The 21358-nt window shown below is 32.9% G+C and overlaps 1 protein-coding gene across 1 annotated transcript; it reads right to left on the bottom strand.

Annotated features, from left to right (window-relative positions):
- Window positions 1-294: 294 nt before the first annotated feature.
- On the bottom strand, window positions 295-21311 carry LOC127738688 (integrator complex subunit 7-like). The gene is made up of 20 exons (XM_052250024.1): window positions 21190-21311; window positions 19765-19894; window positions 19366-19512; window positions 18851-18988; window positions 18160-18289; window positions 17231-17470; window positions 16912-17026; window positions 13048-13173; window positions 12584-12699; window positions 11933-12032; window positions 11189-11322; window positions 10651-10833; window positions 9982-10122; window positions 9290-9484; window positions 4859-4962; window positions 4201-4266; window positions 3487-3598; window positions 2850-2948; window positions 1336-1518; window positions 295-737 (listed from the first exon to the last, which is right to left on the bottom strand). The coding sequence occupies exons 1-20, from the start codon at window positions 21302-21304 to the stop codon at window positions 489-491; spliced, it is 2823 nt and encodes a 940-aa protein (XP_052105984.1). The 5' UTR covers window positions 21305-21311; the 3' UTR covers window positions 295-488.
- Window positions 21312-21358: the final 47 nt, after the last annotated feature.

Genomic DNA, 21358 nt, shown 5'->3' with positions numbered 1-21358 from the left:
TTTTTATGTAGTTTACACCATGACAAGTTATAGATCAAGTTAGAAATTCGTTCCATTACAATGAATTTATAACTAGTAGGGGACTGTATTGCCATGCAATACTCACAGAATGCTTGTTGTTTATTGTTATTACATAACAAACTACCTTAAGAGTACTAATGATTAAGTTCTTGTAATAAGCAAGAGCTTAAACTTCTCCTTGGAGGCAATATCCACAATTTTACTGGATGACTGCATGGAGCTTATACATCAATTGTTGCCTGTGAATCATTTGTTTCTTGTCAGTCATGTCTATTTCCTGTGTAACAATTTTTAATTTGTAATCTATTGAAAATGGCGATATCAATTCATATCAAAAGAAATTCACTCGGCTTTTAAAGTGTGCACATGCACGAAGCAGACAGACAATATACACATTTGGTTGGCACTTAATATTTCTGATTGTAACTGTCCAATGATTTTTTAATACATATTTCCATAATGAAGCCCTACATCTGTCCAAATGAAGTTCTGCTTACTACTGTTTTAGGCTTTCTATGAATTGTATCGTCATATGATTTAAAGGTCATTGTAAACTGAGGTCCTGTATTCCATTTTGTTCCAGCGTCATCTAAAACTAAACCTCTGATTTGTACACTGTAAAGTCCAGCAACAGGAAATGATAACAGAAAACTACAGGAGAAATAGTCTTTATGTGGTCGAACTGTTTCTTCATAACTTCTGTTTGGATCCTTGACCTGAAAAGATCAAAAGTAAGACAGAAGGTTGACACTTTATCACTTTTGACATACAAATTTTGTGTAATTATTATATAGCATGAAAGTTTCATATTATACCATACTAATCCTAAACTGAAGCCAAACATTTAACCAATTACTGAACCATGAAATGTAGGTCTCATCATCCTGATTACACCCGAGGCTTTGCATCTTGGATACTTTCACTGAAGAATTCTAACCATATCCCTAAAGATCTGAAACCTATTATAAATTAGACCTACTACAATTTTGATCTTGAGCATACCTATTGAAGGTTACATAAGAAACGAATGTTTTGAACATGGAAATCATATCATAAGTTAGATTATGTAAACATCTGTTGCTTGTGTTCTATAATACTTTACCTTTGTGTCTGTATTATGTTGTTGGTTAGTTATTTCAGTGTTAACAGCTATACAGATTTGACTAACTTGTCTAAACATCTGTTGCTTGTGTTCTATAATACTTTACCTTTGTGTCTGTATTATGTTGTTGGTAAGTAATTTCTGTGTTTACAGCTATACAGATTTGACTAACTTGTCTAAACATCTGTTGCTTGTGTTCTATAACGCTTTACCTTTGTGTCTGTATTATGTTGTTGGCTAGTAATTTCTGTGTTTACAGCTATACAGATTTGACTAACTTGTCTAAACATCTGTTGCTTGTGTTCAATCACCCCTTCAACTTTCAGAGTAAATAAAGTGTTATGATGTACAAGTAATGGCTCCATTCTCATGTTCTGCTGGGGTGTAACGGCTAACTGTAAGAACACAGAAATACAAATGAAAACTTATATTTCACACACATAAAATTCAAGATCTTATCTATGAAGATCTATGACATTTTTGAAAATGTAAGCAAATTAAAAGAAAAAAAATTTCAACTGGCCACATCTCATGATTGAAACTTTGTATAAGTGATATATTCTTTATTCCTTGGTTAATTTTTTATCAAAATAGTATATTTGCAAACAGGTTAACATATTTGAATTAGTAAAAAAAAAACTCATGATGGATGCAAAGTGGTGAAAATAATCACACTTACCCTTAAGACCAATTAAGCTGAATAACAAGCCTAAACAGACAAACCATGTATTATTGTAAAAAAATTCTAACATGAGGCTCTAAAGAGCCTATGTTGCTCACCTTGGTCTATGCATATTCAACAAAGGACACTCTCCAGCATTGTAAACCAGAATAGAATTCATGACAAAAACCAGTTTTTTTTATTGACAGTCTACTAACTAAATCAGCAAAATTTGACTTGTTGGTAGATCTTGCCTTGCTGATAATTTTTTTTTATTTAAAGTGTCTATTTATCTATTATAATTTTTACCATATAAGACAAAACGCCAAAAAAAAAAGGTATAAATCATCATAAAAGGGCAATAACTCCAATAAGGAGTCGAACGATTTCCTCCATATTGTCTTAATAGTAGATCTTGTCTTGCTGATCATTTTTGCTTATTTAAGTTTCTATCTATCTATTATAATTTTTAATATATAAGGCAAAAACGCAAACAATTGGTAAAAATTGTCATCAAAGGGCAATAACTCCAATAAGAAGTGGACTGACGATTGCGACCATGTGGACTTATTTGTAGAACTTGTCTTGCTGATCAATTTTGCAGTTTAAAGTTTCTATCTATTTATTATATTTTTCAAGATAATAGGCAAAAATGAAAAAAGATGGTAAAATTTGTCATTTAAGGGCAGTCTGACAGTTTGGACATATATGAACAATTGGTAGAGCTCAACATTCTGAACATTTTTGCTCCTGTCAGATTTTTGCTATTTAAAACGGTGTTTTCAAAAATATAGACAAAACTTGCATTTTACACCTATGTTCTATTTTTAGCCATGTCAGCCATCTTGGTTGGCAAGGGGGGTCATCGGACACCTTTTTTAAACTAGATACCCCAATGATGATTGTGGCCCAGTTTAGTAAAATTTCGCCCAGTAGTTTCAGAGGAGTAAATTTTTGTAAAACTTAACAGACGACAACGGACGCCAAATGATGAGAAAAGCTCACTTGGCCCTTTGGGCCAGGTTAGCTAAAAGCAAATACATTTGAATGAAAAATTCAACTTACATTAAGTTTTGTTGTTTGTATACTCTGGAAGAAATATCGTGGGTATCTAAATGGTACTTGTAACAAACTCTGTACGCTTTTACATAGGAAATCCATGTGCTGTAAAAGAGGGGCTCATATTTTTACAAATATAAACATACAAAACAACACATTGACTGTCAAACATTTTGATAGAATAAATAATGCAGTAATTGATTTTTAAATAATGAAATATAATACTGTAATATTCTGTCAAGCAACTATTAAGAAACAAAGTTCAAATTCCCTCTGACAGGCAAAGTTGACCTTGGATGAATTTGTTTTTCTGTTTAGGTCATTTTTAGTCCTATAGCTCCAAAAGTTGAAGCATATTTACGCATCCTGGCTTTCAAATGTTTAGTTCAGACACATAAAATTTATAAAGTGTTTATTTCATTAGAGTCCAAATAGAACAAAAGGAATTAAAATTTACAAGAATATATGTCGGATATATAGGGTCCCTATGCAATGAGACATAATTATGTTCAAAAGAAGACATTAAAGCCATGTACTGCAAATTTTGATGACAGAAATTGAAACGAAGGCTCATCTTAAACAGATATAAATAGTTTTGCTTTTTAATAGTTTTTCTGCTTATCAACCAACAATGTTGTCCTACCTCATGAGTTAAAGCTTGGCTATTAGTTTTGAGTATATGGTTCAGATCTTTCTGTATGGTAACTAGTGTTACTGACAGGACATCACTATTCTCACTGGACACAGGGAACAACCTGAAATTACAAATGTTATCATATGTGATACAGTTAAGGTTCTGGGAATTTCACACTGAAGGCAGGTATTTTGTTAAACGGCACATTAAAACCCTTGGTTAGCGTTTAGTCAAGTGCCAAGAATACTTATGGTAATATCTAGTATGTTTTCCTTGTAGCTTGGTGGTTGTAATTTTGTATCTGTCATACCTCCATTACTGAGTTAAGTGAATGTTCTAAATTGATTTTTATTGCGTGTTTATCTCGATACCTTTCGTCATATTCCTCATAAATACAAAGAGGGAGAGATGTCAAAACTCAAAAATTTCTTTTAACTCTTCCACAAGTTAATATGAATGTCCAACTTCATCAGTGTATATTCCTGTTTTGTATCAATCATATCGATGAATGATCACAGATTTTGGAAATCCTCATCTAGAGCTTGAAATATTGTATAGACACATATCTCTCATTTTAGACAATATGTCTAGACGTCGTTTGGATTTAATACTTTGATTACTTGCAGTCTACTTGACATGTACCCCAGATCTCCCTTTATTCTGATTTTCAATGATGTATTTGTATTACATGAATTTAACCCTGAACTAAACTCTTCCACTTACCTGGAGTTATCTGTTGTTATAACTGCTGATACTCCAGCCTTCATTACTTCACAACAATACTGTAATCTTTATAATTGGTTAAGAAAAAGTAATTATCACAGTCTCCTATATAAAGTTGATACCAATATGCAGATCTAAAACATTTAAATTCAAAGTCATTTTTTTTTACCAAAAGTTATCTATAGAACTTTCTTAAATTTTACAAATCTCCCAAAATTGCCAAATGGTTGTTTATTTCAGTTTTAACAAAAGTGTTTTTTTCATCAAATATTTGAAAACTATGTTTACATCATTGTACATAGTCAGGTGCAATTTGGTATTTTGTTTCAGCTCATACATTTATTTTTCATCAATTTTAGCTAATTTAACACTTTTGTTACATTTACAAATGTTGCTAAAATTAACAAATAGAAGAAAAGTGATGAGAAGTAATGCCTAAAAAATGATGATACTAAATAATCTTCCAAACGAGGAAATAATTTGGGGCAGATCTCAAACTTTCAACTTAATATAGCAACAAACTAGGTATCATAGATGCCTCTTTCCATTGCATTTAATTAAATCTTGATATATGTAATGCCTGCTGTGATTGGCTACTGTGATAAAACTCTCTATGACATATATCAAGTTCTTCATGATTGGTTACTCTAAAGGATACTGTGTCACTGTATATAAAGTCTGTGGGTCAGCATCAAAACAAGTTAAATACAAATCTCCAAATTTCTGTTTTAGATTTTCAAAATCTTTCATACACTTTGTTAACTGAAATATAAAATGCATACAGAATATTATTTTTTTCTAATCAGACTTCAATTCAATATATGTTCAAATTTTATCACACACATTTAAATATTTTACCATGTATTGGTAGAATTTATTGACAATTGAAATTTCTGAAGACAAAATATTACAATTTTACATTCAAGTGACTCTTTTCACAAACTAGAGGCTCTCAAGAGCCTGTGTCGCTCACCTGACTCTACTTTGGTTTTAGAAATCATGTAAAGATAGATAAAAATCATAACAGATACCCAAATAATGTTTGAGGCCAAATTTGGTTTAATATTGGTCCTGTTATTCAATAAAATATCCTGGTGGCCATCTTGAACAGTAAATTGGCAACAAAGAAGCAACACTTGGTCAGCACCTCATAAGGAACATTCATGCCATGTTTGGTTTCATTCCATTCAGTGGTACTCTAAAAGAAGACATTTGTTTGTATTTCCCGTAGGGTCCTATGTTAAACTAAGTCCCTCCAGGTGGCCATCTTGGATGATGGATCGGCTGCAATGTAACAACACTTGGTCAGCATCTCATAAGGAACATTCATGCCACCTTTGGTTTCATTCCATTCACTGGTTCTCTAAAAGAAGACATTTGTATGTATTTCCCATAGGGTCCTATGTTAAACTAAGTCCCTCGCTGGCGGCCATCTTGGATGATTGAACGACTGCAAAGTAACAACACTTGGTCAGCACCTCATAAGGAACATTCATGCCATGTTTTGTTTCATTCCATTCAGTGGTTCTGTAAAAGGTATAGAACCACTAATTCAGGCCCGGTCGGAAAGAACATACAAGAAAGTAGTACATATTTTAAACAAAATAGTTCCTACGCATAGCTGCATCTTTGTCAATAGTGGAAATATTTGGGTAGTTTTACTAATGAATGAAAGGTTGGGGACTTGGGGTCACTGTAGAACCCTTGTTGAAAGTTTTATTTGAATAATAAAGAAGTATAGGAAATTTTAATAGGAGGGCTCATTTGGCCTGTTGTTCAGATCAGAAGTTCCTGTTTTTGTACTATCAAACTTCCGGGAACCAGTACGCTCTAATATGCAATTAAAGGTATGTTGATTTTTTCAGCACAAGTCAGCATAAGGTACAGTTTAGACATGAAATAACTGCCACTTTATTTGAAATTAAGATAAAGTAGCCATTTATGCTTGAAATTGCAGAATTTAACATAGAAAGCAATGGGGCTATGAATTAGTGGTTTTATACCTATTACTGACAGGCATGTGAAATTCTATTTTTAGAAATCATACCCTTTACAGTGAAAATTGGTCACATTTGTTGTCAGAAATCATGTTACATTATTTTTTTTATGTAACAATTATTTTAGTGTCAAATTACAGCCCTCAAATTACTACAAGAAGGTATTTTAGCCTTTTTTGGTCATTTAGCATGCACACAGTTAAGATTTTACCTGAAATTTAAATTTTTGGATTATCTAACACTGAAACCAATGAAACTTGTATATTATGACTAGTTTATAGTATAAATATTGTTTTTGGTCATATTATATAGTGAGTGTTCATTTTTTATTGTGTTTCTTGGTGAATTATTTATTTCAAGGATTATTGGTGTATACTTATATAGGAATTCCAAAATCTCACTTGAAATGCATTTTAAGACCATTTTAGCAAATTGTCTAGCTTGGAGATACATAAATTGCTCTTGTTGATCCATGTTTATACATAAAAGTATGTTTTTTTTTACCAAATCACTCTCCTTTTCCAACATGTAGAAAAAAGGGGGGACAAAATTATCAATTATATTTTATGTTTGGACCACTGTATTTATATTCAAGGAAGAATCTCTGATAAAAATAAGACATATAAGTAAGAACACTGTTATTTGAGTAGATATTAACAAATCAGAACTGGTAAAAATTGAAAAAGTGTCATATCTGTCACTATTAGTATCCATATGTAGTTTTCTTTGTTTAACGCATATGTTAATACCAGTTCAATTTGAGCTTGAATCCAGTGATATAGTGTTTTGACAAAAGCTTTATGTGTTTTTCTATGCTAAAAATAGATCATAGAAGGAAATAAAGTCAAGCAGAAGTCAATATAACAAAGTTGGTGCTGTTATAGGTATAGAACTACTAATTCAGGCCCGGTCGGAAAGAACATACAAGAAAGTAGTACATATTTTAAACAAAATAGTTCCTACGCATAGCTGCATCTTTGTCAATAGTGGAAATATTTGGGTAGTTTTAGTATCGAATGAAAGGTTGGGGACTTGGGGTCACTGTAGAACCCTTGTTGAAAGTTTTATTTGAATAATAAAGAAGTATAGGAAATTTTAATAGGAGGGCTCATTTGGCCTGTTGTTCAGATCAGAAGTTCCTGTTTTTGTACTATCAAACTTCCGGGAACCAGTACGCTCTAATATGCAATTAAAGGTATGTTGATTTTTTCAGCACAAGTCAGCATAAGGTACAGTTTAGACATGAAATAACTGCCACTTTATTTGAAATTAAGATAAAGTAGCCATTTATGCTTGAAATTGCAGAATTTAACATAGAAAGCAATGGGGCTATGAATTAGTGGTTTTATACCAAAAGAAGACATTTGTATGTATTTCCCATAGGGTCCTATGTTAAACTAAGTCCCCCGCTGGCGGCCATCTTGGATGATGGACCGACTGCAAAGTAACAACACTTGGTCAGCACCTCATAAAGAACATTCATGCCATGTTTTGTTTCATTCCATTCAGTGGTTCTCTAAAAGAAGACATTTGTATGTATTTCCCATAGGGTCCTAAGTTAAACTAAGTCCTCCGCTGGCGGCCATCTTGGATGATGGATCGGCTGCAATGTAACAACACTTGGTCAGCATCTCATAAGGAGGAACATTCATGCCATGTTTGGTTTCATTCCATTCACTGGTTCTCTAAAAGAAGACATTTGTATGTATTTCCCATAGGGTCCTATGTTAAACTAAGTCCCCCGCTGGCGGCCATCTTGGATGATTGAACGACTGCAAAGTAACAACACTTGGTCAACACCTCATAAGGAACATTCATGCCATGTTTGGTTCCATTCCATTCTGTGGTTCTCTAAAAGAAGACATTTGTATGTAATTCCCTTAGGGTCCTATGTTAAACTAAGTCCCCACCCGGTGAACATCTTGGATGATTGACCGACTGCAAAGTAACAACACTTGGTCAGCACCTCATAAGGAACATTCATGCCATGTTTGGTTCCATTCCATTCACATGTTCGGTAAAAGAAGACATTTGTATGTATTTCCCTTAGGGTCCTATGTTAAACTAAGTCCCCCGCTGGCGGCCATCTTGGATGATGGACCGACTGCAAAGTAACAACACATGGTCAGCACCTCATAAGGAACATTCATGCCATGTTTTGTTTCATTCCATTCAGTGGTTCTCTAAAAGAAGACATTTGTATGTATTTCCCATAGGGTCCTATGTTAAACTAAGTCCCCCCCTGGCGGCCATCTTGGACGATGGATCGGCTACAAAGTAACAACACTTGGTCAGCACCTCATAAGGAACATTCATGCCATGTTTGGTTTCATTCCATTCACTGGTTCTCTAAAAGAAGACATTTGCATGTATTTCCCATAGGGTCCTATGTTAAACTAAGTTACCCGCTGGCGGCCATCTTGGATAATGGGTTGACTGCAAAGTAACAACACTTGGTCAGCACCTCATAAGGAACATTCATGCCATGTTTGGTTTCATTCCATTCATATGGTTCTCTAAAAGAAGACATTTGTATGTATTTCCCATAGGGTCCTATGTTAAACTAAGTCCCCCGCTGGTGGCCATCTTGGATGATGGACCGACTGCAAAGTAACAACACTTGGTCAGCACCTCATAAGGAACATTCATGCCATGTTTTGTTTCATTCCATTCAGTGGTTCACTAGAAGAAGTTCAAAATGTAACGACGACGGACAACAGACGCCAAGTGATGAGAAAAGCTCACTTGGCCCTTTGGGCCAGGTGAGCTAAAAAAGCTTCTATTTAAATTTGGTCATCAGTTATACTCAAATGTCACTTGTTATTTGTGAAAAGAGAAGAAGCACTATATAACTGAACTAATTTTTTAACTGTTGATCTTAAGAACGGTCCTTCTTGAACTTTATGTCAAATATTTTCTCTTGGTGAGAAAATTTGACTGACAATTTCTGTACTGTACAAATATAAAATGAGTTGAATTTCTAGTTCAAATGTCACAACTGCATAAACACACTAAACCTAAAATATTAATAATTATCATTATGTTAACGTCTGAAAAATACATACCGGTATGCACCAACTACTTTGACCTACCTGTGACAATATCTGACCACAGCGTGATATTTCTTGACCATTAGTTAGTGCTAATGCTGTAGCTATGGCAGGTGGAGGACATGTCCTGAATGTATTACAGGTCTGTATCAGTTGAGTCAGAGCCTGGAGGAGTTCTATTCTAAGATGGACTAGATCTGTTTGAAACTGCATCGGGAACACTTGTGTGGAAGCAGCCTGTAAAAATAATTGCATATACTTGAGGAATTTTACTTAAAGGTACTACTTATGGACACAAAACAAGGTACATATTCACTTAGTGTGATTCATGATGTTTATTTTTCGTGTCATATAAAATTCTGGGCTAAATATTTTCTGTTTACTAACTTGAATATCTAATATAATCAACCAAAATATCAAAGCCTACATTGCAGTGTATGATAGTCTGAGATGATAGTAATTACAATCAAACTTGTAATGATATGAGGCAATGTTTTATATGGGAATTTACAGGTCCAAATAAGTCCCATAATGTACCTTGTCCTTTCCCAAAAATAAATTTCTATTGTATGCTTATTTTCTTTTTAGGTTGCATCAGAACATCTCCATACATAGTTTTCCAAAAGAAAATGTTATAAAATTATTATAAATGTTTGTGAAAAACAGATTGTTTAATATCTTTATTATTAGGCAAGTGTTACAATAAATTTCTTCTCTAAGAACTGGAAGCTTACCTTCAGTGAAGAAAGAGATTTCTGATAACATAATAGTGTCTTTGTCATCCCACTGTCATCTTTCTCTTTCATCAGATAACTTTCACCTTCACTAATTTCTTGTAAAGCTACCATCCAAAAATGGAGATGTTCTGATGCAACCTTAAAAGAAAATAAGCATACAATAGAAATTTATTTTTGGGAAAGGACAAGGTACATTATGGGACTTATTTGGACCTGTAAATTCCGCTATAAAACATTGCCTCATGTCATTACTAATCAATATTTCAAGCATTAGAAGAAAGGCTTTTCAGACCATACAAGTTTTCCTTAATCCACAAAAATTTGTACTCATAAAAAAATAAATGAATCCAAAGTGTAACAAATGAGAATTTTACATCAAAAACTTCATGATGGATGGACAACAGATGCAGTGATGAAAAATAATTATTCATGTAATATTTATTAGTGTTAAATTCATTGAAACAGAAAACCATAATTAAAGTGTTGAACGAAATAATAATTTTCAGCAAGATCAAATGACCAAACCATAAAACGAATAATCCAGTAGCTATCATTTTCCTTCCAAATCATAAAACTGGAATCTTTGAAGCTAAATCCATAGTAGTAAAGCTTAATTTTAAAGTGATTCATTTGTGCAACAATGTTTTCACTGGTAAGTTTACTTACCAGATGCGAGAGAGAATTGAAGAGGTCAGCTGCAACAGGATGCTGTCCATATCTCATAGCCTGTCTGGCCAGTTTATACATAAACCATGGTGACTTATGTCCATTTCTGAGAATCAGTTTCTGTATCTCTGTTGGGATTGTTTCACTACCTGCTGCTTGGAATATTAGAGTCCCAAGGTAGGTCTGCAATAAAAATTGGAAATAATATATGTATTAATAAGGGCAAATATGGCAATTTACTGAATCAAGATTAAACTGTTCAGAGGTTATAATTTGAAATTCTGAATTATGAAATTAATTGTTTGATATATAGATATGCTTATAGTAAGTCCCAATTTATCATTAAAGTTATTTTTTGTTTTACCTGAGATTCTAGGCTGAAATTGACCCCCTTTATAAACATAAGAAATTATTTTGCAGATCATCTGTCATTTACAAAAAATTTGTCTCATTGCATGCTGTAGCCAAAAAAAATTAATCACCCATTTAAGAGTTGTGAAGAGTGAAGGAAGTCATGGTCTTATAAGAATAGCCTTACCTTAACTTGACCTTCTTGACAAATGGCACTACTCTGTAACAGTGAAAGAATGTTGGGAATTATCTCTCGTATGTATATGTGATTTTCTGAACCAATGGCTGCTAATCCTTCACACAATATCAAAGCATGTTCCTCTGAAAAAAATTATGTTAGATATTGAATTTCAAAGTTTTAGCAATTTCGTCATTCAAATACTTCAGTTTCTGCACAAAATATATTGAAATGAAATTGCGGAATAAACAATCAATCAGTATCTTATTCGAAATTCATTGCCTCCTTGAAAACTGTCCACAAAAAATATTGAACTTCACCAAGCTAAAAAGTCAGATAATACCAAAAAAGTGTGGCCAATAACTCTGGTTTTATTGTGTTGTTAGGTCTACCTTACTTTTCCTTTGTTCATATACATACCATGATAAATCATTAATTAACCTATTAATCTCCTCGGTGATACAGAAATAAATGTATCTTGAATGCTGTTTAATCTATTCATCTTATTTAATATGAACATAAGAGTAATAACACAATTTGTATTTAAGCCCATTTCTGACCATTACCCATTTAAACATAAAAGACATGTTTATAAGGGTGCAGAATGTGTCTACCCTAATATTTTATATGTCCATTTTGCACAAAACGTTTATGCCTCCTACATATAAGTTCTGACAAGTTGGACATGGCTATGTAAGCTTTTTTACCTAGTGTTCTGCAGATTGCTATGAGTTACAAATATTCTCCACTTACCGCTTTCAGTTGTCTCTAAAAGTTCCACAATTTCGGACAGGAAAAACATGGTTGTATCTGGAAACTTTTTCACCAGGTGTACAGCACACTGTAAACAAAGCTGCAATACACAAGTATCAATAATATATTTTTATGCAATCTCTGCAGGGACTGTATATATTTACTCTCCGTTTTAGTAGGGGGCCTCGGTGGCCGAGTGGTCTAAGTAGTTACTACTGTAATCACTAGCCAGTCAACACTGAGGTTGTGAGTTCGAACCCCCCTCGTGCGGGTGCACTCGACTCCAATCTTAATTGACTAGGATTGTCAGTTTTCCTATTGAAGGTCGGTGGTTTTCTCCGGGCACTCCGGCTTCCTCCACCAATAAAAACTGGCCGCCACGAAATAGCCCAAAAGCGGTGCTTAAAAGTGGCGTTAAAACACAAAAAAATCAAATCAAATCCTTTTTAGTATTGATCACCATATCTTTTCATATTTCTTATTTGCGCAAAAAACTTTGAATTTATTAATTAACTTTTAAATACAATTTAATTTGGTGGATGAAATTCCACTCCTAAAATGCAAAAAAGTTTACCCCATGTAACAGCTTTCTACAATTTCTACATAAGACATTAAACTTTACTTTTTCTTCTTTCTGATAGACGGTTTTACCTTAAGAACTTTTTTATCTTCTTTTGTTGTACCCCAAACTGATAAACAGCATTGTGTTGTTATTGCAAGTCTAGCCCCTTCTACTGGGTCCTGGTCCAAACGAAATAATTTCCTCTCTGTCCAAAAAAATGCAATATTTCCAGGTATGCATAAAACAATATTTCGTCATAACAGTAATGAATAAATTTCAAACAAATTCATGAAGTAGTTTTAAATCATCTTATAAATTGAAGAAAAAAACATAGGACTGAAAAATAGTTGCAATAAATATGTCATTGAAATTTATAAATAACATCTAGAATATGCATATCTTAAGAAACATATGTCAGAAAATTAACCAAAATTTATTAGTCATACAAACAAACTGTTGAAATTTTAACAGTTATAAAGTTTGCCTTTTCCTTTTAAGAACCACCTGACATTAACGCTGATCAATACAGTCAAGTGTTAAAATAATTACATACTGAAACTTTTGAAACAAATGGCAATGTTTGTGTAGAACTCCATGGCTTTGGCTGACAATGTTGGGTTCTGAGATACATAACATAGATTACACACTTCCTGTATTTTCTGCATGTCTGCTGCTGATACTGAAAATAAATATTGGAATTAAAAGGATTAACTATTCATCATTCACCAGTAGCCTGAGGCAGCTTCTTTATATGTTATTTGCATAAAATAGCATATGATATTACCTACCGTCCTTCTGATGCATCCTTATCACTACATACTAAGTCTTCCATGTGTGCCAAAGAAGTGACAATGAAGGAATGAGAATAGGAGAGTTCTGGGACAGTTGTTTCAATGTGGGGATTGAAAAAGTTGCACCACGTGAATTTTTTCTATGCACATGCCTAGATTTTTACACATGCAAATTAAGCAAATGTTATGATTTAATTAGATTTACAACTAAACAAGAATGTGTCCATAGTACACGGATGCCCCACTCGCACTTTCATTTTCTATGTTCAGTGGACCGTGAAATTGGGGTAATAATCTAATTTGGCATTAAAATTAGAAAGATCATATCATAGGGAACATTTGTACTTAGTTTCAAGTTGATTGGACTTCAACTTCATCAAAAACTACCTTGACCAAAAACTTAAACCTGAAGCGACCAAAAACTTTAACCTGAAGCGACCAAAAACTTTAACCTGAAGCGGGACAGTATCATTTTCTATGTTTAGTGGACCGTAAAATTGGTGTCAAAACTCTAATTTGGCATTAAAATTAGAAAGATCATATCATAGGGAACATGTGTACTACAGTACGCACAGAGAGTTTGTAATCGCGAACTCTAATCACGGATTTCGGAGTGTAGCGGTGTCACACCGCGATTCACGGATTATACTCCCAATTTCCTCCAAAGATTCTCTCCCAACACCGCGTGGCTGTTAATTGGTTTATTGCCCATCGGATGTACTGAAAATTAATGACGCGTGACAACATAATCGGATTAGCCAGATTTATTACCTTTGTACATTTAATCGATCTTGATTGCACCTGTGTGCTTTAAAACACGGTATTAAAATTTCCTTTCTTTGACAGATAAAAATGTGACATTTTCTTTCAAAATAAGATAATTATTCTTGTATGTATTTGCCCCATGTCATTGTCATTTGAAATAAAACGTACAAACGTATAAAAATACGAACAAAACACTTATTTTGTATTTTTATTATAGTCCGGTCAGGTCATAATTTTTGTTTTTTCAACAAAGACGATTTTACTACAATTAGAATCTTTTATGACCTACTCAGTGAGCAATATCCGGTTCATTAATTGTTCAATATATAAATATCAACTTGCTTAAAACAAAATGATGTTTTTACGGTAATTTGTCCAATCTAAACCCAAGAGTTAATTTATCGGATCAACAAGTGAACTCTGTTACTTTCAATTTATTTTGCAATGTAAAATATTATGTTTCACTACCTCGGTAGATTACCGACTTGAAATATTTGAACTCAGAAAAGAAACTGTAAAGTGACAACTCTGTTGAATGAAGGGAAAACGTTTTGTATGCAATGTGCCCTATATTCATAAAAACACAACACTGAGAGACATTCCCCGCCCAGACACAACACAATAATCACAACCTAATTTAATTATATGAAGAAAAAAAAATCATGTGTTGTTTATCTCTGTTATGATCTGTTATTGATCCTTTATTATTTAAAATAGAATTGGATGGGCGCAATCCGTATTTTACTGCTCGTTAAAAGTCCTTGGCGAAATAAAAATAAGAAGCATTTCAACAATTAATACTATGATACTATAGATTATTTAAATGAAATTATATCGTGTTCTACGAGAAAGAAATATGTGAAAAAAATGTGGATCGGATTTTTACGATCTACACATTTTCACAGAGGATTTCTACCAACGCCCAACAGGAACTGAACGACATGCATCCTGTTTTCATCTACCATTTATGTATATTGTTGACCATGGACGTATAAATAATGTCCAGGTATGTAAAATTAAAAGGCTGGTGTTCGTTTATTCAGAAAAGGATTATATTTTAGATTCCGGTTAATTAATTGTAAAAGGACCTTCTAGAGCCTCAATCTTAAGGCATACAAATGTCAATCATTCCAAAGCAAATTTAAACCCCGAATGAATTTTCCCACGGTCATCCAGAAAGGTCACCTGAGTTTACTGTTACGTGATAATATTTCCCGCCAAATAAAAATCTCGTGGACAAAATTGATGTCACTATTTTTAGCATTCAATATTGTGAGTGAAGTCAAGTTCAAAGTTCAACCACGGACTGTTGATCACTGAGATGTGTATCGTCTTCCGACGGCAATTAATTTCTTTAAAAAAAATTAAAATCACTGTCCTTTATACAACACACAAGTTTACATTCATTGTGCGTAAATGAATATTATGCAACGACGAGTTGATGCAACTATAGAAGTATTCCTGTTGTAGCCGAAATGTAATTATTTATCCTAAAGTAATGCCAACAAATCGTAAAGAGAAAATGCCGTAGACTTATTAAGCATAACGAATGGTGAATAGTATTTTCTTTTTTACTTGCATATACAAATTTTGAGACACGTAATTTTCTTTAAACTGCTCACTTTTATATTCAGCGTTAGTTTCTGTTTATTTTTACGCAAGTATGTCTCTTTTCGTAAATAAAATAATTTACCGATGAACTTAAACAAGGTCAAAATCAAGTATAGTTTTTGTTATAAAACTTTAATGCAATTGAAAGAATTAACAACAACATTCTGCTTTTAAATCTTTAATTTGTTTCAAGCAATTATGTAATCGTAAAATGAAAATGGCGTGGACTTATTAGCATAACGAATAGTGAATAATATTTTCTTTTTTACTTGTATACAAAACTTTGAGACATGTAATTTTCCTTTAAACTGCCCACTTTTATTCAGCGTAAGTCTCCGTTTATTTTTACACAAGTATGTCTCTTTTATAAATTAAATATTAATTTACTGACCAGAAAAAAAAAACGAGGTAAAAATCAAATATAGTTTTTTTTTTAATAAAACTATTTTTAAATGTACAGTGTAATTGAAAGAATTAACAACAACGTTTTGCTTTTAAATCTTTTATTTGTTTCAAGCAATCAGAAATATAACCTGATTATCAATAGACAGGAAATACAATTGTTTAATTACATAAGTAATCTCACATACCTTGACTGTCGCGTGCCGGTATAGATCAGAAGGATTAGGGCAATTAATTACCTGGTGTGACACTGCGTCGCACCGGACTAGGAGAGATGCCGCTAATACAATAAACAAAAGGTAGCGAATCTACGCGGAAGTCGGAGGGAATACTCCCAAATTTCTCCGAGAATTTAGGGAGGGATGTCGGAGTTTCCTGGTGTCACACCAAGAAAAAACTTGGTGTTCGGAGTTTGGGAAGCCTTTCGCGAAATTTGTACTGTAAGTTTCAAGTTGATTGGACTTCAACTTCATCAAAAACTACCTTGACCAAAAACTTTAAACTGAAGTGGGACAGACAGACGAACGGACGGACGAACAAACAAACGGATGGAGGAACAAACAGACGCACAGACTGAAAAACATAATGCCCCTAGGTGGGGCATAAAAAGCTCTAGTTGACTTCCTCACCCTCATGAAAACCTTCCGTAAGGTGACAGTGTCCATATGTTGATGTTTTCTGGCAGACAATGTATAGATTTCTGATGTTATCACGTGACATTTGTGTATAAAATGGAATAAGACAAGGTGAAACAGACTATCTAGGAACTAAGTATTGTTTATCTTAATATCATTGACCAAACAAATCAAAATGCAATGGAATATTCTGATTTTATTTGATATACGTACCATCATGAGTAAGAAAGAGATGAAATGCTACAGATTTTGCTAATGTTCCTAGGACTTCTAGTATGGCAATCTTAACAGCTGTGGATTTGGCTTGCAGTACAACTGTTATAAGACTCTGAAAGTATAACCAATGATATTAAGAAAGCTGAAATGTTTTCATTTAGCTCACCTTTAGTGATGAGTATTTCCACATATATACTTCTTTCAAAGTGTTTTTAATAAAAAAAAAAAAAAAGAATTAAATATTTGTCAAGAATATATACCAATTGAATTCTTTATTGCCATTAATCTAACAGAATTAAAAAAATCAATACAATACCTTTACAGATGAATATTTCCACATCTGAGGTGCTTTCATTGCTAGGCAATTTAGATCTTTTAGAGCTATGAGTTTGACCGATTGTCTTGGATCATCAGTGACTCGACTGATCAATAGATCAACCTGTGATTGAACATCAATCAATGACTGACAGGCCAGTGCTGTCATTGTCTGTAGTGTCCTAATGACAAACTTCTGTGAGGGCAAACTGGATAGCAGTTCCAAACACACTTGTCTTGCCTGTGAAAGATGACATTTAAAATATTACAAAGACTTTCAAATTAAGTTGCTAAATATATCAATGAATTAGTGATTGCTATATGACACATCAGCACCAAAAGGCTATATCGTGGCGAGCATATCATAGTAATACTAAGTGATATTCAAAATTTATATCTTAACGTAAATCATGGCTTCTAGCAAAGATTTTGCTTAAATTGGTGCCAGGGTTGTCTTGAATATGCAGTGAATTGTGAGCTTTTGCTCCATGTTAAAGCCTCCCTGTGTCTTTAAGATGAAGAACAGCAATTAAAGAGATTATGTGAAATGAATTAATATACCACATTCATTTTTTTCTATTCAAACATCTTCAATTTTATTAAAAATATTAATTTGTTATGTTATGCCCATCACAAAAGAAAATTAGATACTATTAATGATACGAATCAAAATGTTGGGTTGAAATCTTAAAACAACTTCAACCTCATAACAAATGATAGAAATGCTGGTGAGCTTTTAAGTGTCAACACTTTGGTTTACAAATACCAACGACAAAAGGTTAAACTTAAAATCAAGCAGTTTATAAATTTTGAATGCTTTTTATGATTGAAAATTGCTATTAAGGACTGACCAAAGCCCATGAGAAATAAGATTATACTCGAGAAAAAAAATGTCCTCATACCTTAAATAGGTGTGACCTTATATTTTACCTTAGATGATGTTTGCACATCATGATACATGTGCTGTAGTATGGGTATTAACTGTAACTTCAAATCAACTGGTGTTGCTATGTTTTGAATCATGTCAGATAAATTGTTACAGATACTGGCAGCAAAAGAACTGAAAAAATCCAAATACAAATGTGCATATAGTTAAAAAAAAATAATAAACTTCCTCCTTTCTACCTCTTTTAACATGTATAAAATATTCAATTCATGTAAAACCTGAATGACCTACTCACCATAATTATTTTCAAAGTGCACAATAAAAAAATGTTAATTTTGTCCAACTGATCTCTCAGATCTCATAGCCTTGATATCCTTTCTGGCTTCCCACCTTTTATTTCAGTTCTTACATAATTATATATATAAAGAAAACTAAAGCAATTAGGAGGAAACTTTTATATTATTAACTATATTTTCTTAAAACTAAGTACTGTGGATTCATTATTATTCGTTGGATACCAATTTTCGAGGATTTCATGGGTATAGATAAACCACAAATCGAAAATTTAAATGTTCAACAAAGTACAAATTTTCTATATGCTTGTATGTAGACTTTGGCAGAACCACAAAATCAAATATCCATGAAAAGGTAGTTTTTCCTCAACCACAAAAATTTGTATCCACAAAAGTAAATGAATCACAGCATATATTTATTTACAGTTTCCTAAATATTAACCTTGATTGTTCGGCAAATTTCCCAGCAGCAAAAACAGCAGCATCCACTTCGACTGCATCGTTGGAATCAAAACCATTCACAATGCTATGGTGAACATTCTTCCTTTCAGTTATAATACTGGCAAGGTTAGCAAGGGTTCTAGAAAAATGTTGAGAGTCATTAGCAATATTAGTTGTGTGTAATAATGACAAATGGTCCTACATGTTACCAAATTCCAAGTCATAATTCAGTGAAAAGTATGTCATCTGTAACCAGACAAAACAAAATGCAAACTTTATCCGTAACTCACCATTAAGCACATCAATGTACTTTTATCAATAACTTAACATTGAAACAAGCTTGGTTTAAATGGGACAAATGATCACTTCAGGGATAGTTCATGTTTGGAAATTTGAGGTGAATAGATAATGAACCCTGTATAAAATAATTACATTATAATTTTGATTAAAGTCTTCACACTCATAGTCAAAATATCTTTATTTTTATAGTTTTTATAAAATCTGAATGCAACTTACCTTAGGGTCAAAGCTCTTGCAGTGCAATCATTGCTGTGAATTACTGAGAATATCTTCCTCACAAATTCATCTATGTTTAAAATTTTCTCCAAATGTTTTTTGCTTTGTTCGGTTACTTGCAAGATACACCATCGCAAAAAATTGTTTCTAAAACATAATGGTATTACATTATTATTATATGTATGAACATTACAAATATGGGATTGTTTTGAACTGTAAGCACATGAGAATTTCAATCAATACAAATTTCGAAGTTTTTTTTTCAATTGAAGGATTTCTGTATTAACATTACTCCTTTCTTCAGTCATTATCAGTACAAAATATAAACATATAAAATTCTTATTCAAATAATACTCTAATTTGAGATTTTGACAGTCCTAGCCATGATCACAAACATACCCATTCCTAAAAATATCTGCCAATCTAAGGAATGCAGTGTTGATCAGGATAGGGAATGGATATTTCTCAAACAGACTCGGAAATCTTACAATGGATTCACATTGTATTCCAATCTTTGGTGATCTCAAACCTAATAAAAGTTATAAAAAAATCATATGATACTTAACATACAATGTACTTAATTTGTTGACCAATCAAGAGCATCCAAGCAGCCAAAAAATTAATTTTCAAACATATTAAAAAGGAAGTATGAATATAATCTAGTTGTATAAGTATTTATCAGCAAATGCAGATTAAAAAAATTATGTTGTACCAATAACACAATATTGAATTTATCTTGTCATGATGCTAAAATGATTTAAAAATGTCTGACTCAAAGGTATGTCCAACTTCGTGGCAAGTTACCCCAAGATAAATGTTAAAATTAATAGAGGACCACAAATAAAACTTGCCTCATATTTTATTTCAGTAAGTAGGGTTGAATAATGTACATTCGAATACAGTGAATATGGTGATGGTTGTACTATTACAAGAGGGTACAATAACATTCTAATTCAAGTTGTAAAGGATATTTTTACAAGACTGAACCACACATAAAGGTACTGCTCATATGGGGAAGCTATTATTACAGTAGAAAAATCAATATAAAAAAAAAAAAAAAATAAATCAATCTACTCAAAATCGTTAACTTTTTTTTTCTAACTTTTTTTATTTTCCTGCATCTGCACAGAAATCTTTTCTGATATTGTTTATCTCGGGATTTGAGTAAAATATTATGGGGACGTGCCTTATACAGTAAGCAAATCAATAGAACTCAAAATCAATATAAAAATCATAATACATTTGTACTAATGAAATCATAGAGAGTTTCTTTGTTTACATTAAAAAAGATGTCACAACGAATATCCCTACGAACAGGACCAATATTGGAAACGTTTCCGTATTTCCGTTTCTTTCTTAACAGATTCTGGAGTTAAAAATATGCTTGAATTAAAAAAAATAATTTATACGGACTTCGTCCCCTTTCACAGGTAACACCTGCCTCATATTAGTTCAAGACAACCTGAGATCAACACTCTCTCCCAACCCAATTTGACAGAGTTTGTTAAATTCCTTTTGGAATTCTTTGCCAACTACTGTGACTCTGTGGACACAGAATCCAATAATGTTTTAGGGTTAGTCTAGCACTCTATGTACATGGTGGTGTTTTTGGACTGTTTGTTTTTTGAAAGTTTTCTATTTTACCATGGTCTGTTTTTATTCGACTTATGAGCTATTCCTTGGTATCTTCCCTCTCTTTTTAACAGAAAACTCTTAAATTTTGGGGTGAACTCGAATAAGAATATGTTTGTTGTACTGTGGAAGAGTGCTTAGCATAAAGATTCAATAGTCCGATGTCAAACAAACAAAAGATCGTAATACAACCTTTATCTAACTCGGAAAATGCCAAATTAGCATCCTGTTCTTGATCAGATGAAATATTATCTTGAGAAAGAACAGTTTGCATGGGCGCCGCCATTGAAACAAATGTGGATGACATAAATTGAGTCCGACACTCTGGACAGGGAACAAACAATTAAACCGTCGATTTTTT

The sequence above is a fragment of the Mytilus californianus genome, unplaced genomic scaffold, assembly GCF_021869535.1.
Source record: "Mytilus californianus isolate M0D057914Y unplaced genomic scaffold, xbMytCali1.0.p SCAF_4, whole genome shotgun sequence".
Lineage (NCBI taxonomy): Eukaryota > Metazoa > Mollusca > Bivalvia > Mytilida > Mytilidae > Mytilus > Mytilus californianus.
This window is presented reverse-complemented; position numbering and strand designations above follow the sequence as displayed.

What these genes read in the sequence shown, in the direction of transcription:
- LOC127738688 (XM_052250024.1), bottom strand. Translation starts at nt 21,304, where the DNA reads ATGTCATCCACATTTGTTTCAATGGCGGCGCCCATGCAAACTGTTCTT. An exon ending in TCTCTTTCTTACTCATGATG is followed by an intron (nt 13,174 to 16,911) that starts GTACGTATATCA and finishes ATTTATTTTCAG; the next exon opens with TATCAGCAGCAGACATGCAG. An exon ending in AAGATAAAAAAGTTCTTAAG is followed by an intron (nt 12,033 to 12,583) that starts GTAAAACCGTCT and finishes TGTGTATTGCAG; the next exon opens with CTTTGTTTACAGTGTGCTGT.